The following is a 19,143-nucleotide window of genomic DNA, read 5'->3' on the forward strand; positions in this document are numbered from 1 at the left end:
ATCAGATCGTCGTTCAATCACGTTTGTTTGTGTGTGTGTGTGTGTGTGTGTGGCACAGCAGTTGTGGAGGCTTTAAGTCCTCTAGTCCTTTTTGTAAGTAAGTTACTTAAATAATAAAAGGGGGGGGGGCACTCATGGTGTAGCACACTAAGGCGCATACCATACCATCGCAAGGTCCCTGGTTCGATTCCGGCCATCGACATATCCTGCATGTCATCCCTCCTCTCTCTCTCTCATCCATCCTCCCTGTCAACCTCTACTATCTCCATCCCAATGAAGCAGAAATGCCCTAAAACATGTATTAAAACAATAAAATGGGATTGTAACTGAAACTTAAGTTTGCTCTCGCTTGATCCCATCCATTGCTGTTAATGGCCAAAGGAGCTCAGTTGACTAACAAAACACACATACTGTACAGTTCACTCTGAAAGGTAGGCAGCAGTTGGTTCTGAAGTGTGACGTGACACAGATTGGGGATACTGGGTCTGAGTAGAGGTTGAAGACAATATCTCTTGATCCTTCCCTATTCTACTCCAGTGAAGTACCAGTGTGTTGATGTCTCTCCTTCAGTGTTGAAATTCTCCAATGTTCTATACACCTCCGCCGCATCCTCCTCCTCCTCCTCCTCTTCATAAGTCATACACCAATCGATTTCATTAGTTTATATGTTAAATGTTATACATATATTAATAAAAATATATACAAACCAAACTTTGTTTGATAAAACACATACAGTATCACTTCTGTACAATCCCCACCCCCCACCCCCCAACCACCCCACCCCGGAAAAAGAAAGTCTTCACAAAACATGGCGGGAAAAAAATGTTTGTTTGTTCTGGCAATTGATATCAAAAGCCTGTTTTTCTAATTCCCACAAAACACACTATTTGTGACCAAAATGGTCGAATACTGAACACCGGAAAGAATTAGGAACAGCACAGTTAGAGCTCCATAGAATGTCTGTCAGTATTTTTGATTGTTAATAAAATCCTTGATAAAACTGTTAGACAAACCAGTAGCCGTTGGCAGTTTTCCCAGTTAGGGAAAGTGTTAACAAAAACATCATTAAAAGGGTTATTCAGGTAAAGAGATAATAGGCAGCAGTATATCGGCCTGAGGATACACGTAGGCGACCAGAAACCAAGCTAGTTTTAGACAAGAAATACCCTGGGTCCACTGCAAGTACAATATAACACTATCCTCTCATACACCTCCTCAAGTTCTGTTTTCAGATAGAGACTCTTATAGGGGGAAAAGGCTTTTATAAAGGTTCGGATTTCAGCTCCTCCACCCTGCATTCCAGATCTGCCACCTGATGAGGAAAAGAAGGAGAGAGGTTGTTGTTATGGTTACGTATTGTATGTGTATTAACTCGAAAAACATATGTTCTCAATCTCGCAGCTCCACAGATATCCCCGCTTTATTATTCATTGGGTTTGCGCCAAGAATCTTTGGCACAGACACACAAACGTAATGTAGAAGGTGGGTACGCTATCAATGTCTGGCAACGCTTTATTTTACAGCCCACCAATTACCAAGTATTTACCAAGTGTTTACTCATAACTAATTGCCAGAAAGTCTATACATGTGCTAATCAGTTTCCTTGCGGCTTCCTCATCTGCGTTACCTGTTCATGGAGCTGGCCTGACTCTTCCCTAAGAGACGCCTCGGCTCCGTCTTCCTGTGCACAGCGCTGAGTTTCCTTCTTTAGGTACTCGATCTCCCTGGAGACGGATCACAAAGGGAGGCGGGACGGGAGTCACAGTCACGCAGGAGAGCAGAGCAGCAGAAACATTCCCATCCTACCCATATACACTATGTCAGGTGTGACAGATTAACTGATGAAGTTGTGTTGCATTAGTACACTAAGGTAAAGTACAGTACAGTGGGGACGCTCAGTGGCGTAGCACACTAATGCGCACACCACGTAATCGCAAGGTTCCTGGTTCGATTCCGACCCTCGACATATCTTGCATGTCATCCCTCCTCTCTCTCACCCATCCTTCCTGTCAATATCTACTGTCTCTATCCCAATAAAAGCAGAAATGCCCTAAAAACATATTTCTTTAAGGTACAGTATAGTAATATATAGTAATACAGTATTACAGTATAGTAATAACATAGCTGTTTCATACATGTTATTTCTCGCTGTACTTGACTACAAACCCCAGAACCCAGTCATTTATGGTCACTACAAACCCCATAATCCCCCCCTCCTCCTTAGTCCTGCTGGTACTCCTTGATGAGTCTCTTGGCTTTGCTGTACTTCACTACAAATCCCAGAACCCCATTAATGATCACTACAAACCCCAGAATCCCCCCTTGTACTTACTTCTGCTGGTACTCCTTGATGAGCCTCTTGGCCTTGCTGTATTTGCGCTCCAGGGTCTGGTACTGGGACTGGGTCTCCTTCAGGTGTTCATCCACAGCCTGACACAGGCTCTGGGCCTCCATCCAATACCCCTCCAGCTTCTCCATCCTCTCCTTGTTCTCATGCAGGGTCTGCTCCAGCTGGGCCTTGTCCATACGCCAGCGCTGCTTGTCCTGCTCCGCGTGGTTGAGCTGGGCGTGTATGGAGGGTGTATACAGTACACACACAGACACACACAGACACACACACACACACACGACAGACAGACAGACAGACAAACAGACAGACAGACGGTAAAAACCATGAAGACCCATATTGTGAGACCACAGACTGTATGCAAGCCATTTTGTACAATAAAAATACACACGCACACGCAACATAAAATGGTGGCTTAAAGAGTTTAGAGCCTACCTTTCTTTTCAGCTGTTGGATCTCAGCCTGTGTCACCTGATGCTTTATTTGAAGCTGGGGAAAGAGGTGTATGCAAAATGTGTTAAAATGTGTCTTTTTGTGTGTGTGTGTGTGTGTGTGTGTGTGTGTGTGTGTGTGTGTGTGTGTGTGTGTGCGTGCATATCCATGCCTTCACTCACCTCCCTGTACTTGTGGGCCAGCTTCTCTGGGTCCGTCTCCAGGGGCGATATGTCCTCGCCCTCCGCCAGGTCAAAGACCTCGATGGCGCTGGGATACGAGGGGCTGACCTCCTCTTCCTCATCCTCCTCTTCATCAGTACCATATTCACCACCCTATAAGGAAGAGAGGAGAGGGGATCGATAGAAGAAGAAGAAGAAGAAGAAGAAGAAGAAGAAGAACTGAGATTAGATACAGTGGGGTTTTTCACAATCCTGTCAGGTCTAAAGAGGATCAAAGTGGCATTCCACAGTCCCCTTATCAACGACTGTGAGATCGTCAGTAACCGTGTGTCATTGGACTGCAGTACATTTAGTTGATATTACACAAATTCGCCACTAGATGGTAGAAGATAACAGGTCAAGGACAGCGGCCATTAATCACGTCCCCGGGACAGAGGAGAAACACAGCAGTGAAGACCTCCACCATCATTTACACTTCTTTCTTTTTTCTCCCATGCAGTTCGTTACAGGGCCGTAACAGTCTGCATCCATGTTGGATTGGGAGATGCTAAGTGGGATCCTTAGGAAGACGCTATGCTTTTCTCTAATCTTGACCCTAGCCCTTACCCTAACCCAAACCTAACCTTAACCATAACCTAACCCTAACCCTTACCCTAGCCCTTACATAGCCCTTACCTAGCCCTGTGTGTGTGTGTGTGTGTGTGTGTGTGTGTGTGTGTGTGTGTGTGTGTGTGTGTGTGTGTGTGTGTGTGTGTGTGTGTGTGTGTGTGTGTGTGTGTGTGTGTGTGTGTGTGTGTGTGTGTGTGTGTGTGTGTGTGTGCGTAGTGTTCCAAGGCGCTCACCTCCTGGTCGTCCATATACTGGTTATGTGTGTGTGTGTGTGTGTGTGTGTGTGTGTGTGTGTGTGTGTGTGTGTGTGTGTGCGTAGTGTTCCAAGGCGCTCACCTCCTGGTCGTCCATGTACTGATTGTAGCGCTGCTCCATCATCTCCCTCTGCCAGCGCTCCTGTTCTAGAGTCTGCTGTATCAGCTGGGCCACCTCACTCTGCTCGCCCGGCTTCTCTCGACCAATCAGGAACCTGCGCACAGTCACCACGCAAGCACACGGTTCTTTACACGTTTTACAATGACATATGGAATGTGCTTTTTGATTGGCCAGGACCAGCGGAGGCTGGTGGAGAGACATCAAAAGGCTCTGAAATAGATAGAAATAGTTTGATATGTGTTTGATGCCATTCCTCATTACGATGCATTCATTGCAATAAGCCCGTCCTCCGATTTCTCCCTCCGCCAGCCTCCCTTGGTCTGGTGGCTTCCTATTTTTACTGCAGTAAAGGGACCTGCTGTCAGCAGCACTGGGATTCTGTTGACTCATTGTCGACATGAATTCGTATGTCCTAAATAAAGCTGGTCCATTTCAAGTGTTATCATACCCCTTTCAGGAATGGAGGAATCAACACAGAGTCGCTCAGGAATTAAATGTCATCCGAGGTCAGTCATTAAACCGGCCACAACGGCCTTTCAATTTTCCAAACGCTAACGGCAAATTAAATGTTTTGTAAACACACTTCCTTCCTCTCCCCGTCTATTTGTTTGATTGACATTTTTATGAATAGGCACCAACCGCCTCTGTACTTCTCCTCTTGGCAGATCTATAATGCATGAGGCATCTCTGAAGAGCTCCGATCTCTGACAAGCCACACAACATAAGCAATTACCCCCCCCCCCCCCCCCCCCCCTCACCTAGCCTAGCCTAGCCTAGCCTAGCCTTTGGACCAAAAATGAATGGTGTTGATCCTAGCCCATAGCGTAGCCTAGCCCCTGCATTATGAATAAGCTGCCTGGGCTGAGAAGACAAAAGAGAGCGTGGGGAACAGTCAACTCCACCACACCAGAGCCCTGCTCAGCTTCAGATAGTAATAGACTCCTGGTGTAGTCTGGGAATGGCATGCTCGACCCGGTCTAACCAAATTCTTCGGGTGCAGGGATAAAATAACTCATTATGCAAATGAAGAAACAGCACTGAATAAAAGCTTTAAAAAAATGTTTTACGTCTTTTCCCCTTCATACAGCCATAGACTTCATACAGCCATAGACTTCATACAGCCATAGACTTCATACAGCCATAGACTCTTGAGGGAATCAAATGTGGAACTGTCTATGGGTTTCTGGAGCAACTAGGAAGTGTTAAATCTTCCGGGGGCTAAAAGGCTCCTGGCATTTCTAAATGATACCTCAGAGTGATGTGTTTGTGACGATCATGCCGGTGTTTTTTCTGTCCTTACAAGGCTCCTCAAATTATGAATGTTAGCTCCTTGTGTGGCACTGTAGTTAGCTACATCTCCCAGAGGAAGTGTTCATCATCTTGAAGGCTGTAATCACGACCATATTTGACTCATGATCTCTGATGTAGATCTACAGCATGTGGGCAGGAAGTGGTCATTTGTTGTCAGTTTGGCATCCAAACTGCCGCGGTGGGTGAAGAGGGAGATGGAAACCATCTCTACGGTAACGGGCGTAACATTGAAGTATATATAAAAAGAGACTACGAATGAGACTTCAGCAACACAGCTAGGTACAGTCAAGTAGTTAAAAGGAGGAGGGGGGTAAACAGGAGGCAGGGAGGCTAAATAAGAAAGGTAAACCGTAAAACAGAAAATAGATCACTGAGGCCTCGTCATGTGACAGGGTGTTGCGTCCTAAAGCGTCCCCCACCTGACAGTGCCTGTAGTGTTCCTGAGGACGGTGGCAGCGAAGGTCTGGGTGACGCCCACCAGGCTGGTCCCGTCCACCTCCACGATGAGGTCATTCACCTGGATCCTGGGGGAGACAACAAGCAGCACAGGCATCACGCATCAGAACCTCAGTCTTGAACCTGATCTCAGAACCTCAGTCTTAAACCTGATCTTAGTTCCTCAGTCTTAAAAAAGCACAGACAAATACAAAAAAAGAGTACTGTATTCCCCACTCTCCTTTAAAACTAAAATAAAAGACAAATGAAGATGCTTTTACTGTACCTGCCATCCCTGTGTGCCGCCCCGGCGTCTGTGACGGTCTTGACGAAGATGCCCAGCTTCTCCAGCCCCATGTCTGCCCCAGCTCCCATCCCGATGATGCTGATCCCCAGGCCATCCCCATCTGAGGAGAGAGGGAACGCAGGTGTAATAGAAAGGAAAAGAAAATATATTGATTTATTATATATATATAAAAATGGATTAAAATGAATTTAAATAAAGACAATGGGAATTGATTGAGTGATGGAATTCTCTCTTGGGACGAGGGATAGCTAGGCAGATGGAGGGACAGATGGATGGATAGAGGGATGAATGGAGGAAATGAGATGCTGATTGAGGCATCTGGGTATTGATTGGCCAAACAGAATGGAAATGCAAGGTCCCACCTACCCTGCATTGATTAATGTTAGAACTCAAGGTGCAGTCTAACAGCAGACTCCTACAGCAGCACATATTCTGGGGTCAGTTTAACTCCTGAAAGCTTTACAGCACTACGGCCCTAAGCACTAAAATGACTCCGTAGGCTATGAAAAAAAGATGTGCAGTGAGAGCTTTAGCGAAACCTTAGCCCGGACCTCTTCCATGAATGTTTCACTGAGGGACGAGTATTTTGGGGATGACTGGCTAATACCACGCCCGTACTCATACCTTTCTCCAGCTCCACAGGGAACAGCTCCAGCCTCTCCACCCTCTTCTCCAGCTCGTACTCCGCGGAGGCGGCCATGGGGTCCACGTCCTCGTTGCGGCGATCATAGTCCTCGTTGGGATAAGTGGTGAACACCTGGGAGACGGACGGGGAACAAAATGGCTGATTCAGGCTGAGAATGCACTGTGTCATGTCAGGTGATGTCAGGAAGGGAGTGTAACCCTAACCCTAATGTACAGTAACGGAATTGCAGGTGTGTCAAATGTGTTGCATAAGCCCTGTGTATGGACACAGCCAAGGGAGGCTGGGAGGCAGGTAGAAATCGGAGGACGGGCTCACACGTGTTTGATACAATTCCTCATTCTTTTCCATGTCATTACAATGTCCGCCCGTCCTCCAATTCCTACCTCCCACCAGCCTCCACTGGTATACAGCATTTCTACAGCGTAAGGATACATCAAACATCAACGTGAATAGATCTAACATCTAGGGGGGGGGTCTCGTAGAGAGGTGGGCGCTGCGGAGGGGCAACCAGATAAGTGTTTTGCATCATCCCGACACACAACCTCTGAAATGGAAACAGAATTCATTTCAACAAGTCTCATCCGATCACACAGCTTGCTTCAAAACCCCAATTTTCTACTCTGCCCTGCCAGGTCGGTACCTTCACTTAAGCGCGATACAGAGAGCCGGGGGCCCTCTCTCTCCCTCTCTCTCTCCCTCTCTCCCTCTCTCTCTCTCTACTGAGGTACTGTAGCTCTGAATGAGGAGGAGAGATGAGAGGCCGGTTACAGAGAGGAGCTGAGGTTCCCACATTAGCAGAGCAGCCTCACCAGCATGACAGTTTACATAACCACCATCTCTAGCATGCTAATGGAGGTCCCACTGCAGCTGCTATACTCCAACCACACACACACACACACACACACACACACACACACACACACACACACACGTGAACGTGCGCACAAACAGACAGACACACAGACGCATGCGCACACACGTACACACGTACACACACACACACACACACACACACACACAAACACAGATAGACACACAGGCACACACAGACACACACACACACACACACACACACACACACACACAAACAAACACAGATAGACACACAGGCACACACAGACACACACACACACAGACAGATAAACACACACACACACACACACACACACACACACACACACACACACACACACACACACACACACACACACACACACAGGGAGTGAGTGCCAACATGGCTGAATTTTAAAAGCCTCTGCCACTCTGTCTCTGGTCTTCCAGGTTGATTATGCATGCACCACCTCACATGTGCACTGGCCCCTCTCCTACAGGACGCTCTGTGTTTCACCCCCTCTCCTCCTCCTCCTCCCCTCCTCCTTTATCTCAGTCTTTCCCCTCCTCCTCTCCTCCCTCCATCAGTATTCCTGTATCAGGCCCAGTGTATTCCCTCCCTCCCTCCCTCCCTCCACTGCTCAGCTGGTTATATTACCTCAGCCCTTTGCCCTTGCTACTTTTAGCTACTATCTTCTTAGCACCTCTGACTCCGTCCTTCGGTTTCTCTCTACGTACAGTTGGCCGAGCAATAGTGGTGGTTTCTGTCTCATTACAGTGTATTTGGTTTCTGTGTCCAGTACCTTTGTTTCCCATCTGCATAGCTATAGAACACAGGCCAGTCGTGTCTCTGTGCGTGAACAGGGCTGTCTGGTCACCTGACTCGGTCTCCGTAGTAACCACACAGTGAAGAGCTTGTCAGTTGGTTTTGTGTTGTTGTTTTTTTTTGACACAGCCTTTGCAATTCAACCAACCTTTCCTTTTGAAGGAGAGAGAACATCTCTATAAAGTCCTACACACACACACGCACACACACACACACATACACACACACACACACACACACACACACACACACACACACACACACACACACACACACACACACACACATTCAGACCCCTGCCATAGGGTGACTGTCTAAATCACAAAATCACTGATGTGCTGTAGATGTCACGATTTGGCAGGTCTAATGGCTTCTGTGATTTAGGTTACCTTTGAAATTTAAGCAGATTAATATGGATTATATACAGGCAGACAAAATAGGCACATTTAAATTGCAATTCACTCAATACACAAGGCCAACTGAAATTCAACTCATGAACAGGAAATTCACACCGTTTTCCACGAGGACGTGTCCATTCCAAAGCATTTAATTTCAACTCTCTTTGCGCCCTGAGTGAATTAAAAAACAAAAAAACTGACCAAATTGACACCGACCCTGCAATGAATGTGCTCTGTAGTGAATCCCTCTTCCTCAGTGATTGGCTGCGCCTTGACTTAGCAATCAGCGGGCCACAGCTGGTGGCCTTTGATGCCCTCATTTCACACCCTCCTCACCACTGGAAATCAAATCCAGTTTAGGACGTATTAAAACACGCAAGGAGGACAACAACTCCACCCAGATGGACATGTGCCACCCGCCTAGATCAGCAATCAGCCTGTGTGTGTGTGTGTGTGTGTGTGTGTGTGTGTGTGTGTGTGTGTGTGTGTGTGTGTGTGTGTGTGTGTGTCTCGGTGTAACGAACCTAGGTCAAGTGCGTGTCAAATGGGGATCTCGTGACAGAGCAGGGCACTTTCTCCTCCAAAGGGGATTTACCTCTTCCTTACAGGGCAAGGGATGATCACACAAAGGTCAGACAGAGAGGGATCATACATGATGCTCTCCTTCCCTCCCTCCCTTCCTCCCTTGCTCCCCTCCCTTCCTCCTTCTCCACCCTCCCTCCCTCGCTCCCTTCCTCCTTCTCCACCCTCCCTCCTTCTCCACCCTCCCTCCCTCCCTCCCTCCCTCCCTCCCTCTCCTCTGTACTGTGCATATAAGGGGATGAACCCTGGTTAGAGGGGAGGAGGTACAGTAGCAGGCAGCTATCTATGGGATGATCCCACTAAGGCCAGACAGAGACAGGGATCATACATACATGATGATGATGGCCTTCAATCCTCCCTCCTCCACTCATCCCTCCCTCCCTCCATCCCTCCCTCCCTCCCTCCCTCTTTACTATCAGCATAGCAGGAGATGAACCCTGGCTAGAGAGTAAGAGGTAGCAGGCAGCTAGTCAATGAGAGCAGAGTGATGTGCCTCAATCTCCACGTTAGGAGACAAACATTGGGATTAAAGTGGGGGGCAGGGCAGGGCAGGGCTGTGCTGGGCTGGGCTGGGCTGGGCCGGGCTGGGCAGGGCAGGGGGAGGACGTGGCTGCTGCTCCAGTTGTGACAGATAGTAGGTCACAGTGGCTAACAGATGGCCAGGAAACTCCCTCCCCTCCCACCCTCCCTCCCTCCCTCCCTCCCTCAGCCACCAGCTGACTGGGACGGCCAAACAGCAAGCTCTGTGTGCAGCTAGCTAAGCTACGCTAAGCTAAGCTAAGACCCCTCTGTTGTGTGTCTCAACAGAGGAACCACCAGGAATGTCATGTAATGTACAAACGCATCAGAATGTCCCGCATGTGACAACTGCCAATTTCTTTTTACAATGTAGTTGCCGCCCCTGACTGAGAAAATAAATGTCCAAATGACTAGGTTGGTAGATGGAGGCAGATGGAGGCAGATGGCCTACCCTCACACTGTTTTGTTCTACTGGTATATTATGGCTCTTGGGCAGGCTTGGGATGTGGTTGGGTAACACTGTGGGGGAAGAATGGTGCATACAGCGGTTTCATCCTCCCTTCCTCCCTCTCTTCCTCCCTCCCTCCCTCCCTCCCTCCCTCCATGCAGCGCTCGCTAGCTAGCTACCCTGGCTGTTCCTCTCCGGCTTGGCTCCCTAAAAACAGATCTAAATTGAGATAAACCCAATAGGAAGTGTGTGTGTGTGTGTGTGTGTGTGTGCGTGTGTGCGTGTGTGTGTGTGTGTGTGTGTGTGTGTGTGTGTGCGTGTGTGTGCGTGTGTGGACTGCGGAGGTGGTGAGGTTGTTTTCTTTCACAACAGAAATAGCATCGCCGCTCAACACAGTCTCTTCGCGATCTCTGCTGCTAGCCTATTAGCATAACCAACGGGGCGTTTCAGACGTGTTTTATGACGCGTCCGCCTCCCTATCACATCAGCTTATGTAGACTTTCACCAGATGCTGCTTGTTTTCCATCTTACTCCTCGCGTGTCCTCAGCTCACTGGCTTCTCTCTACACTGATGGCGTACCATTGCAATCGGAAGCTCCCTGAACTGCGACCCCCTTCGAGTCCCAGAGCATTCCAATTGTCCCCGAAAAAATCGGTTGCAATTAACCCACCATTCAGAGACGAACTGGGTTCCACAGAGCTGGCAGGGAGCTTAATCAAACCCTGAGCTGAACAAGCTGAACGAGTGTGTAGCCTACGCGTAGGCCCTTTTCACACTGACACTCGTGTAAACTCAACATGTTGGGCTGGCAGACTGACTCACACGGGCCAAGAGGGGGCAGGTAATTACTCCCAAATCCTCCTAAAACTGGGTGTTTAATCCCAATCCCAGACGTGTAGCCTGGAGCAGAGGGACAGAGAATTTGGGATACGGTTGTGCCTTCTATCCCTCGTCCGTCCGTCCCCCACCCCCTCTCTCTCTCTCTCTCTCTCCCTCTCGCAGCCAAGAACATGGATGTGGTGGCTTTGTTGTGGTAGCAGTTACATGTATTTTGGCATGTCAGACTTGGTCAGCAGTGTTAGCTCTAGCTTTAGTTTAGCTTAATGTTAGCTTAGCGGTGACCGGGGGCAGGGACACACAAACACACACAAACACACACACACACACACGCTGACACACACAGCAACAGCAAGGGGAGGATGAGGTCAGCAGCAGAACAGAGATGTGTGACACCACGGAGGTCAGGTAGAACAACACTGGAGAAGCTAAAAGGATGCAGAGGATGTATAAACCATTAGTAACTGTGTTACTACCATGTTATTACCATGTCATTACTAGTAACCAGTGGTTATAACATGGTAGTAACCTAACGGGCTGTTCATAGTTCTCACATTCATAGAGAAGAAGAAGCCTATCCATTTGTTTTCTGTGATGCAGTCATGTCAGGTTAGATAGACACCCGTGTCCTCTCTCTCTCTGGCTCTGACGGCAACAGAACGCGCTTGTGATGGAACAACGTTACGTAACTATGTTTTACAGTCGCAGTAACCTGGGAGAGAGCGCGTCACGCAGCGTGTAGACACCTCGAACACAACAACAACAACAACAACAGCAGCAGCAGCAGCAACGTGACTACAGTGCACAGCGAGGTTTCTGCGGAGGCAGTAACCTGGCAGGGAGCACTTCAGACCACACTGAAAAGCACAGACGCTGCAGGACTGTGTTGTGTTGTGGTGAGTTAGGTCATGCAGCAGCAGCAGCAGCAGCCGCAGAAGTGGGACAAAGTGACCTTGTGGATAATCTGTCTGGTTGGTCTCCCCCTCCCTCCCCCCCCCCCCCCCCCCCCCCCCCACAGTGGGTTGTGTGTGAGATATGACCGGCCTATCGAAGAGCTTGTATGGACAGTTCCAGGATACCCCGCCATGTTGTGATGTATTACCTAACCTCTCCCCCCCCTCTCTCTCTCTATCTCTCTCTCCCTCTCTCCCTCCCTCCCTCCCTCCCTAGGATCCATCCCTTCTGGTCCACACTGGGGTAATCACTCATACATTCATTCATTAAATGAGTACCTCTCTCTCTCCTGAGGATCCATCCCTACGGTCCAACGTCAGGGGACGTCTGGTGAAGGTTATACAGTAGGGAACTATCACCTGCTGCTAGCCGAATGGGTACGCTAAGTAAAGTACCATATCCTCCATTTTACGGACTGGCCAATATCCATACATGTAGGCTGGCTTGGGTAGTTTCACTTCCTAATGAAAGGCATTGCTCGTCAGTAACCAGCCCTCATAAATGAAGTCTACTGAATGGAATAGCCAAGCTTTCTAAATGAAGTCTAGACTGCTGGGGTGTTATTACATGCTTTATTTGTCTCAATTGCACGGCGCAAGAAAATGATGGGTGTTTCGTGACACAGTTATGGTTATGAGTTGTCTAGGCCAAGGGAACGGGGGGGGGGGGGGTGGGGGGGGGGGGGGGGGGGGAGAGGTGGGAGGGTTCGTTCTACAGTGAAGAGTGAGTCAGAGATAAATTTGGTTTCCTGGTTAAATAAATAAATAAATAAATAAAGCACGAGAGGGAGTAAAAAAGAGAGATATTGTCTGCACACGTGGTTCAAATCCAAGGGGGCTTATATTTGACATTTAAAATCCTCCCGATCAACATTAGGATGAATAATTAAAAGCATAACGCACTAAGAGAACAGTAGTTATGAAATGCTCTGATGTAAAAGCAGAGGGAAACAGAGGAGGGACGAGCAAACAAATAAACAAGACATGAAAGCTGCTTCCTGTGTTTAACAGGCAGACAGACAGATCTTAAGAGAGGTAAGTCTGTGACACTTACAATGCTGCTATTTTTATCAACTAAAAAACAGGAGGAGTGGTGTCGGGGGGGGGGGGGGGGGGGGAGAGGGAGAGGGAGAGGGAGCGAGATACAGACAGAGCGAGAGAGAGAGGGAGAAGGAAAGAGAGAGGGAGTGAGAGAAAAAGAGAGTGAAAAGGAGAGAAAGAGGGTGTTAGAAGGAGGGAACAAAGCCTGTAGTGTGAACTCTACCCCAAGCAGCAACGCTGTTTGTGCCAGAATGAGAGAAGCACACGCTGAAGGAAAAAAAAGACACATTTGACACAGACAGACCCCAACCGCCTTCACCACAACAACAACCCCTATGAGTGGGCGAGTGGAGAACACTGAGAGGAAAATATTCACTAAAAATGGTCGGCAGGCACGGGCACTTCCTGTGTCAGAGTGAGAGTGAAAGTGAGAGTGAGAGAGAGAGAGAAGAGAGAGAGAGAGAGAGAGAGAGAGAGAGAGAGAAGAGAGAGAGAGAAGAGAGAGAGAGAGCCAGTGACACTGTGTGACTAAAGCTCTGGCAGTCAACCCCCTGACATTTTCTCCATCAAATAAAAAGCCCTTCCATTTGACCTCACTCCCTCATACTCCCATGCAGACCCACATCCATCTCAATAACAAAGAGCACTCTGATACATTGTGAAGCACTGTCAGTGGGAGACTTCTCCCTCAGATGAAAGCTACAGTTAGCTACTGTTGGGTACAGTACCACAGGCCCACAGCCCCACACTGCTCTGAACAGCTCAATAAGCTGTTCTGTGGTTGGTTGGTTTGTTGGTTGGTCAGTTACTCCACACAGACCGGTTACCCTGGTTAACCGTAGGGCATCATGGCAACATCTCAAATATGTTCTGTTTTTTTTAAATATGGTTCATTAGACAATGCACAGATTTCCTGTGTTCAGCGATGGAGAGAGAGAGAGGTTTCAATGTGCAGCCATGATATGGACATAAACTCTGCTGTAATGGATCTGTTGCTACAGTCTGTGTGGGCGCGTGTGTGTGTGCGTGTGAGTGTGTATGCGTGTGTGTATCTGTGTGTGTGTGCGTGTGAGTGTGTATGCGTGTGTGTATCTGTGTGTGTGTGTGTATCTGTGTGTGTGTGTGTGTGTGTGTGTGTGTGTGTGTGTGTATGTGTATAGTGTGTCTGTGTGTGTGTATGTGTATAGTGTGTCTGTGTGTGTGTGTATCTGTGTGTGTGTGTTTGTATCTCTGTGTGTGTGTGTGTGTGTGTGTGTGTGTGTGTGTGTGTGTGTGTGTGTGTGTGTGTGTGTGTGTGTGTGTGTGTGTGTGTGTGTGTGTGTATGTGATGTATAGTGTCAGGACACTCCAGAGCTGGCAGAGTTTCTCCGTGCTAGAGAACTCCGGGCTGAGCGTTGAGGCTGAGTCGGGGTAGCAGGGAATCTCATGCTGCTCCTCGGATCATTACCTCTCCAGTCCCTGAGAGACACTCCCAATCAACCTCTCTCCCATGCTGAGAAAACAACATTATACACACTCTCTCTCTCTCTCTCTCTGTCTCTCTCTCTCTCTCTTTCTCTCCATGTCTCTCACACACTCCTTCTCTCTCTTCATCTCTGTATGTTGGTATGTCGGTCTCTGTGTGTCTCTCTCTCTCTCTCTCTCTCTCCCCCTCTCTCTTTCTGTCTCTGTCTCTGTATGTCAGTCTCTCTCTCTCTCTCTCTCTTAGTCCCTCTCTCCTTCTCATCCTCCCTCTCTCCAGACCACATTGCACCCCATCCATCCATCCATCCATCCATCCATCCAACCAACCAACTGTCCAACCAACCAACCATCTGCACTGCTGTTGACCTTTTATCTACCAGTGGCCAGTCAGAATAACCCTATACACACAATAGCAGAGCCATACTAATTATTCAGCCCTCTTTGTTCCTCCCTAACAATTATTTACAGAGAGAGAGGGGGGGGGGGGAGGGGGGAGCTACTGTACAGCTAGCTCCCACTGCATTGCATATCAGATAAGAATCTACAGAGTGGCTCTTTCACGGGGACGTCAGCTGCACAGTGGGAATGCTACGCAGAGCAGAGAATGGACACACACAACTGGCTGGCTGGGAACACAGCTATTGAGACTGGGAGGCAGGAGGGAGGAGGGAGGAGGGAGGGAGGGAGGAGGGAGGGAGGGAGGGAGGGAGGGAGGGAGGGAGGGAGGAGGGAGGGAAGGCCTATAGAGGCCTATAGACAACAGTCAAAGGGGAGGCAGGGGGAGGGGGGAACCAGCCATGTACTGTACCGTACTGCATTTCAGCGGTACAGAAAAAAGAAATCTAGGAGAAATCCTTACCATTGACAAAGACGACCGATTGTCACTACATAAGGGTTGATGGAGAGGGTCATTGAATGGGAGACCTATAGGGGATCTGAATGGGAGACCTATAGGGGACCTCCAGAGAAACACAGAAGCACTGCTCTACTACCCTACTACAGCTGGAAGGGCAAATATACCATCTGCATTATGAAACAATTGACTACAATTCATCGCTCTGCAAGCCGTTTACCCACTCAGCGTGATTAGAGTTAATCTGCAACAATCATCATCATATTCTGCGGGGATAATCTTGTTCTGGATATGAAATGCAATTATCTAATCTAAGTTCAACTGATTAAAAGTCCATGATGTGTCCTGTATCTTGATATATTGTCTGTGTGTGTGTGTGTGTGCATTCCCTTGCAGTGATCTCACCTTGATAGGTCCCGTGCTGAAGCGGATCTTCCTAGAAGGAGGAGGGTCCTCCTCTGCAGGCAGTCCGGGCTTCTCTGAGCAAGTGGACTCACACTCATAAGGCTCATCTTCATCCTCCTCCTCCTCCTCCTCCTCCTCCTCATCCACCTGACTGCCCCCGGAGTCCTCCCCCACCGCGCTGTACGCACTGATATCCACCAGATCGGCCTCTGACCTATCCTCCTTCAGAGTCCTGTCTTCCTCTTCCCTCTCCTCCTCCTCCCCCTTACCTCCCATCCCTCCGTCCTGCCTGCCCCTGTCACTGCTGCTGGTGCCCTTGGGAGAGGTCTCTTTCACAGAGGCCTCCGTCTCTGAGGCGTTCCCCCCGTTCTCCAGGGAGACGTGATGCACCTCTGCCTGCACTAGTGTGCTACTAGCCTCCTGGTCACTGGAACGTTCCTCAGATTTACCGCCAGCTTTGGCCTCCACGCCTGCATTGGTCACAGTCTTATCCCTCAACTCCTTTGACTCCTTTGTAATACTACCAGAGTCGTACATCTGCGCAGGGCCTCCATTTTGCCCGCCGTTCTGGCCACCATTCAGGTTCTCGGAGGTGGGCGCCGTCTTGCTCCTGGAGGCCCGGGTGGGAGGCCCTGCCTGGTCCCTCTGGTTCCGGCCCTCCTCATCGTGGTTGCCCATGGGCAAGCTGCTGCGCACCCTCTTGCTGATGATTTTGGAGTTGAGCACCCCAACCTTGGTGCTGACCCCCCTGGAGGGCAGCGGGGGGGTGGAGGAGAGGCGGTGGAGGTTGTTACGGAGCTCTGACGCCCGCTCGAAGACGGCGCTGAGCTGGCTGACGGTGGGAGACACGGCCTCCGTGGTGTCCAGGCTGTCCAGGGACTCGGTGCTGCCGTTGAAGCGGGCCACCACATCCAGCCGGCCATCCTGGAAGCCCGACGCCCTCTCAGCCTTGAGCAGGACTCGGTTAGTGGCGGCAGCGGCCGCCTGCTTCTCCCTCTCCAGCTGCTGCTGCTGCTGTTCGAATATCTTCCGAGTCTCCTGCAGCTTGGAGTAGCTCGGCGATGAGGTACGCGGCTGTCCGCCGTTCTCTGCTTTAGGGTCGAAGCGGGTGACCCGCTCCGAGACGGTGGAACCGAGCTTCAGCAATGCGCTGTGGTCCACGTTCTCGTTCAAGCTACCGGCTCTGGGGAGGGACAGACGCACCGTTGTATTCGCGGGGTCCTCTCCCTCCCCCGCTTCCGAACCGGGGGATGTGGTCCCCATCTGCTGTCTTTGATCGAACATGTTTTTAATACGGTGCACGTTGGAGCCGTACCTGCGGCCGCGGGGGCCTTCCTGCATGTCTCCGTTCGCAGCATTGTCCTTCGCAGGCTTCAGCGCTTGCATCCCCGCCTCGTACGCGTTCCGGTGCGGGGATGGGCTCCTGAGCGTGGAACCGGAGCTGGTGCTCTTGGAAGATGAGGATTCGGTCTTCATCATGGTCGGTCAAGCGTCTCAAAGGATGCTCAGCAACGGCATCTCCCTTCCGTCTTCCTCCGGTGGTGGATGCACAAATCGGTCCTCTTCACCAACAGTCAAATCTGTTGGGGAGATGGTGTGACTCGGTGGGTACTAGAAGGGCAGGAGAGAAGGAGAGGGAAAAAACCGTTATTGTTTTAGGCCGCTTGCATCGTACGGAATGGTGAAAGTGAAAAACGATGCATCTGTCATCGCCTGTAGCCTAATTGTTACAGCACCCTCACCAATAAAACGTTAAATAAATCTCCTGGTTATACAAACATTACTGCAGAAAACTGGAACAGTAAATAATGAGGCCCGGATTTGCCACTGACGACAGATTGCTTACGTTTAATCCGTTTTCGCTAGCAGCATCATTTTGATCTCTTGATTTTCTGAACTGCAGATTTCTGGTCCTCCTCGCGTAAAAAGCAAACTGCTGCATGGAGGGAGAGGCAACAGGGTCATAGTGCCAGTTGTATAACTGGTCCTCTCTACGTAAATTTCTTACCTTATTCGGTGATAATCAATTCACGTGTATTTACATTGTAGTAACTTAAGGTATAGTATTTACGCTCATTATTTCAAGGACGGAACGCTAAACAAACAAAATTAAATTAAATCAAATCGAATCGAATTAAATTAAATTAAATTAAATTAAAAAATTAAATTAAATTAAATACGGTGTCAAAATTTCAAACCTTGGAGTGGCTGTGACATAGACCCAACGGCTATCGATTCAGTTGTGTAGGTAATGACCATGAAGGGATCAACACCTATAATAATACTCAAAAGAGACTATTGTAATAATTCATTATTTTCAAAAATATGCCCATCACTCTGCACTATTGTAGTCCTACACAGATGGGCCTCGGCGTTAGGACCATGTAGAAACGAAGGCTCCGCGTCAGATTACTGTGGCCAATGGTGTAGGCTACCCGTTTTACACCCGCTTCCTGCATCCACACTGTGGAATCGTGGATACAAATCTGATGACACATTGTTAGACATGACTGTATCACAGGGTTACACTTTGTTGAAGGCGCAAGGTAGAGTGTAGGGTAACTCTATATCTCTGGTCCAGAGCGCTGAGCCGACTACCGCCCTATTCCATTCAATACCAAACTTCGTGGACTCATGTCTGTCGGTCTATTTAGTGTCTGGCTTCAAGATACGTTCGTTACTAAAGATGTTGCTACAATGCCGACGAACTCTTTTCCACATGCGCTTGGGTTTCATTTCTCAAAAATACGAAATAAAAGGCAATGTGAGCACTTTTGTTTACCGCTACCATCTTTTTTTAAGTTGGGAGAAGTCACGTGGTCAGTGCGGGGCAGTCCAAGTGCACGGACCACGTGACTCCTGCCATATTCTCAACTCAACCCTAAATTTACATCTAACTAGCAGGTTCAATAGCTGTTGTTTTTCATTATGGTCTGTCTCTTGTGTTTTTGTGACATTATAGAAAGTAGAGGTATGACTCTAGGAAACCGTTATAATCTATGGCTGAGGTCAGGGCTCTTGCATGGGAAGTTGCAAACAAGTGGGAATTATAGTGACAGTAAACACATTATTTAACCCCGTGCTATTTCATTTACTTCCACTCTCATTCTCTGTAACTACTTGCCAGATAGCAATGAGTTGGCCAGATATGCGGCACAGTCAGACAGCTGGGTAGAACATACATGGTGTCTAGTGTTTTATAATACCTTCACAGGCATGCACAATCACACACAGCTCTCTCTCTCTCTCACACACACACACACACACACACAGCTCTCTCTCTCTCTCTCTCACACACACACACACACACAGCGCTCTCTCTCTCTCTCATACACACACAC

General features: G+C 48.8%; 1 protein-coding gene across 2 annotated transcripts; it reads right to left on the minus strand.

Moving 5' to 3' along the window:
• Positions 1 to 809: 809 nt before the first annotated feature.
• LOC310816866 (neurabin-2-like) lies at positions 810 to 18,500 on the minus strand. Of its 2 annotated transcripts, XM_083687195.1 has the most exons (12): positions 18,001 to 18,500; positions 17,649 to 17,738; positions 15,803 to 17,413; positions 6,623 to 6,755; positions 5,978 to 6,098; positions 5,676 to 5,780; positions 3,907 to 4,039; positions 2,962 to 3,114; positions 2,783 to 2,836; positions 2,333 to 2,562; positions 1,628 to 1,724; positions 810 to 1,312 (listed from the first exon to the last, which is right to left on the minus strand). In XM_083687195.1, the coding sequence occupies exons 3-12, from the start codon at positions 17,279 to 17,281 to the stop codon at positions 1,262 to 1,264; spliced, it is 2,556 nt and encodes an 851-aa protein (XP_083543321.1). In that variant the 5' UTR covers positions 17,282 to 17,413; positions 17,649 to 17,738; positions 18,001 to 18,500; the 3' UTR covers positions 810 to 1,261. The 2 variants fall into 2 exon arrangements, with proteins under 2 accessions (XP_083543321.1, XP_083543322.1); XM_083687196.1 differs by lacking the exon at positions 18,001 to 18,500 and having other exon boundaries at positions 17,649 to 17,770.
• Between the last annotated feature and the right edge of the window lie 643 nt (positions 18,501 to 19,143).

The sequence above is a fragment of the Argentina silus genome, assembly GCF_951799395.1.
Source record: "Argentina silus genome assembly, chromosome: 16".
Taxonomy (NCBI): Eukaryota; Metazoa; Chordata; class Actinopteri; order Argentiniformes; family Argentinidae; genus Argentina; species Argentina silus.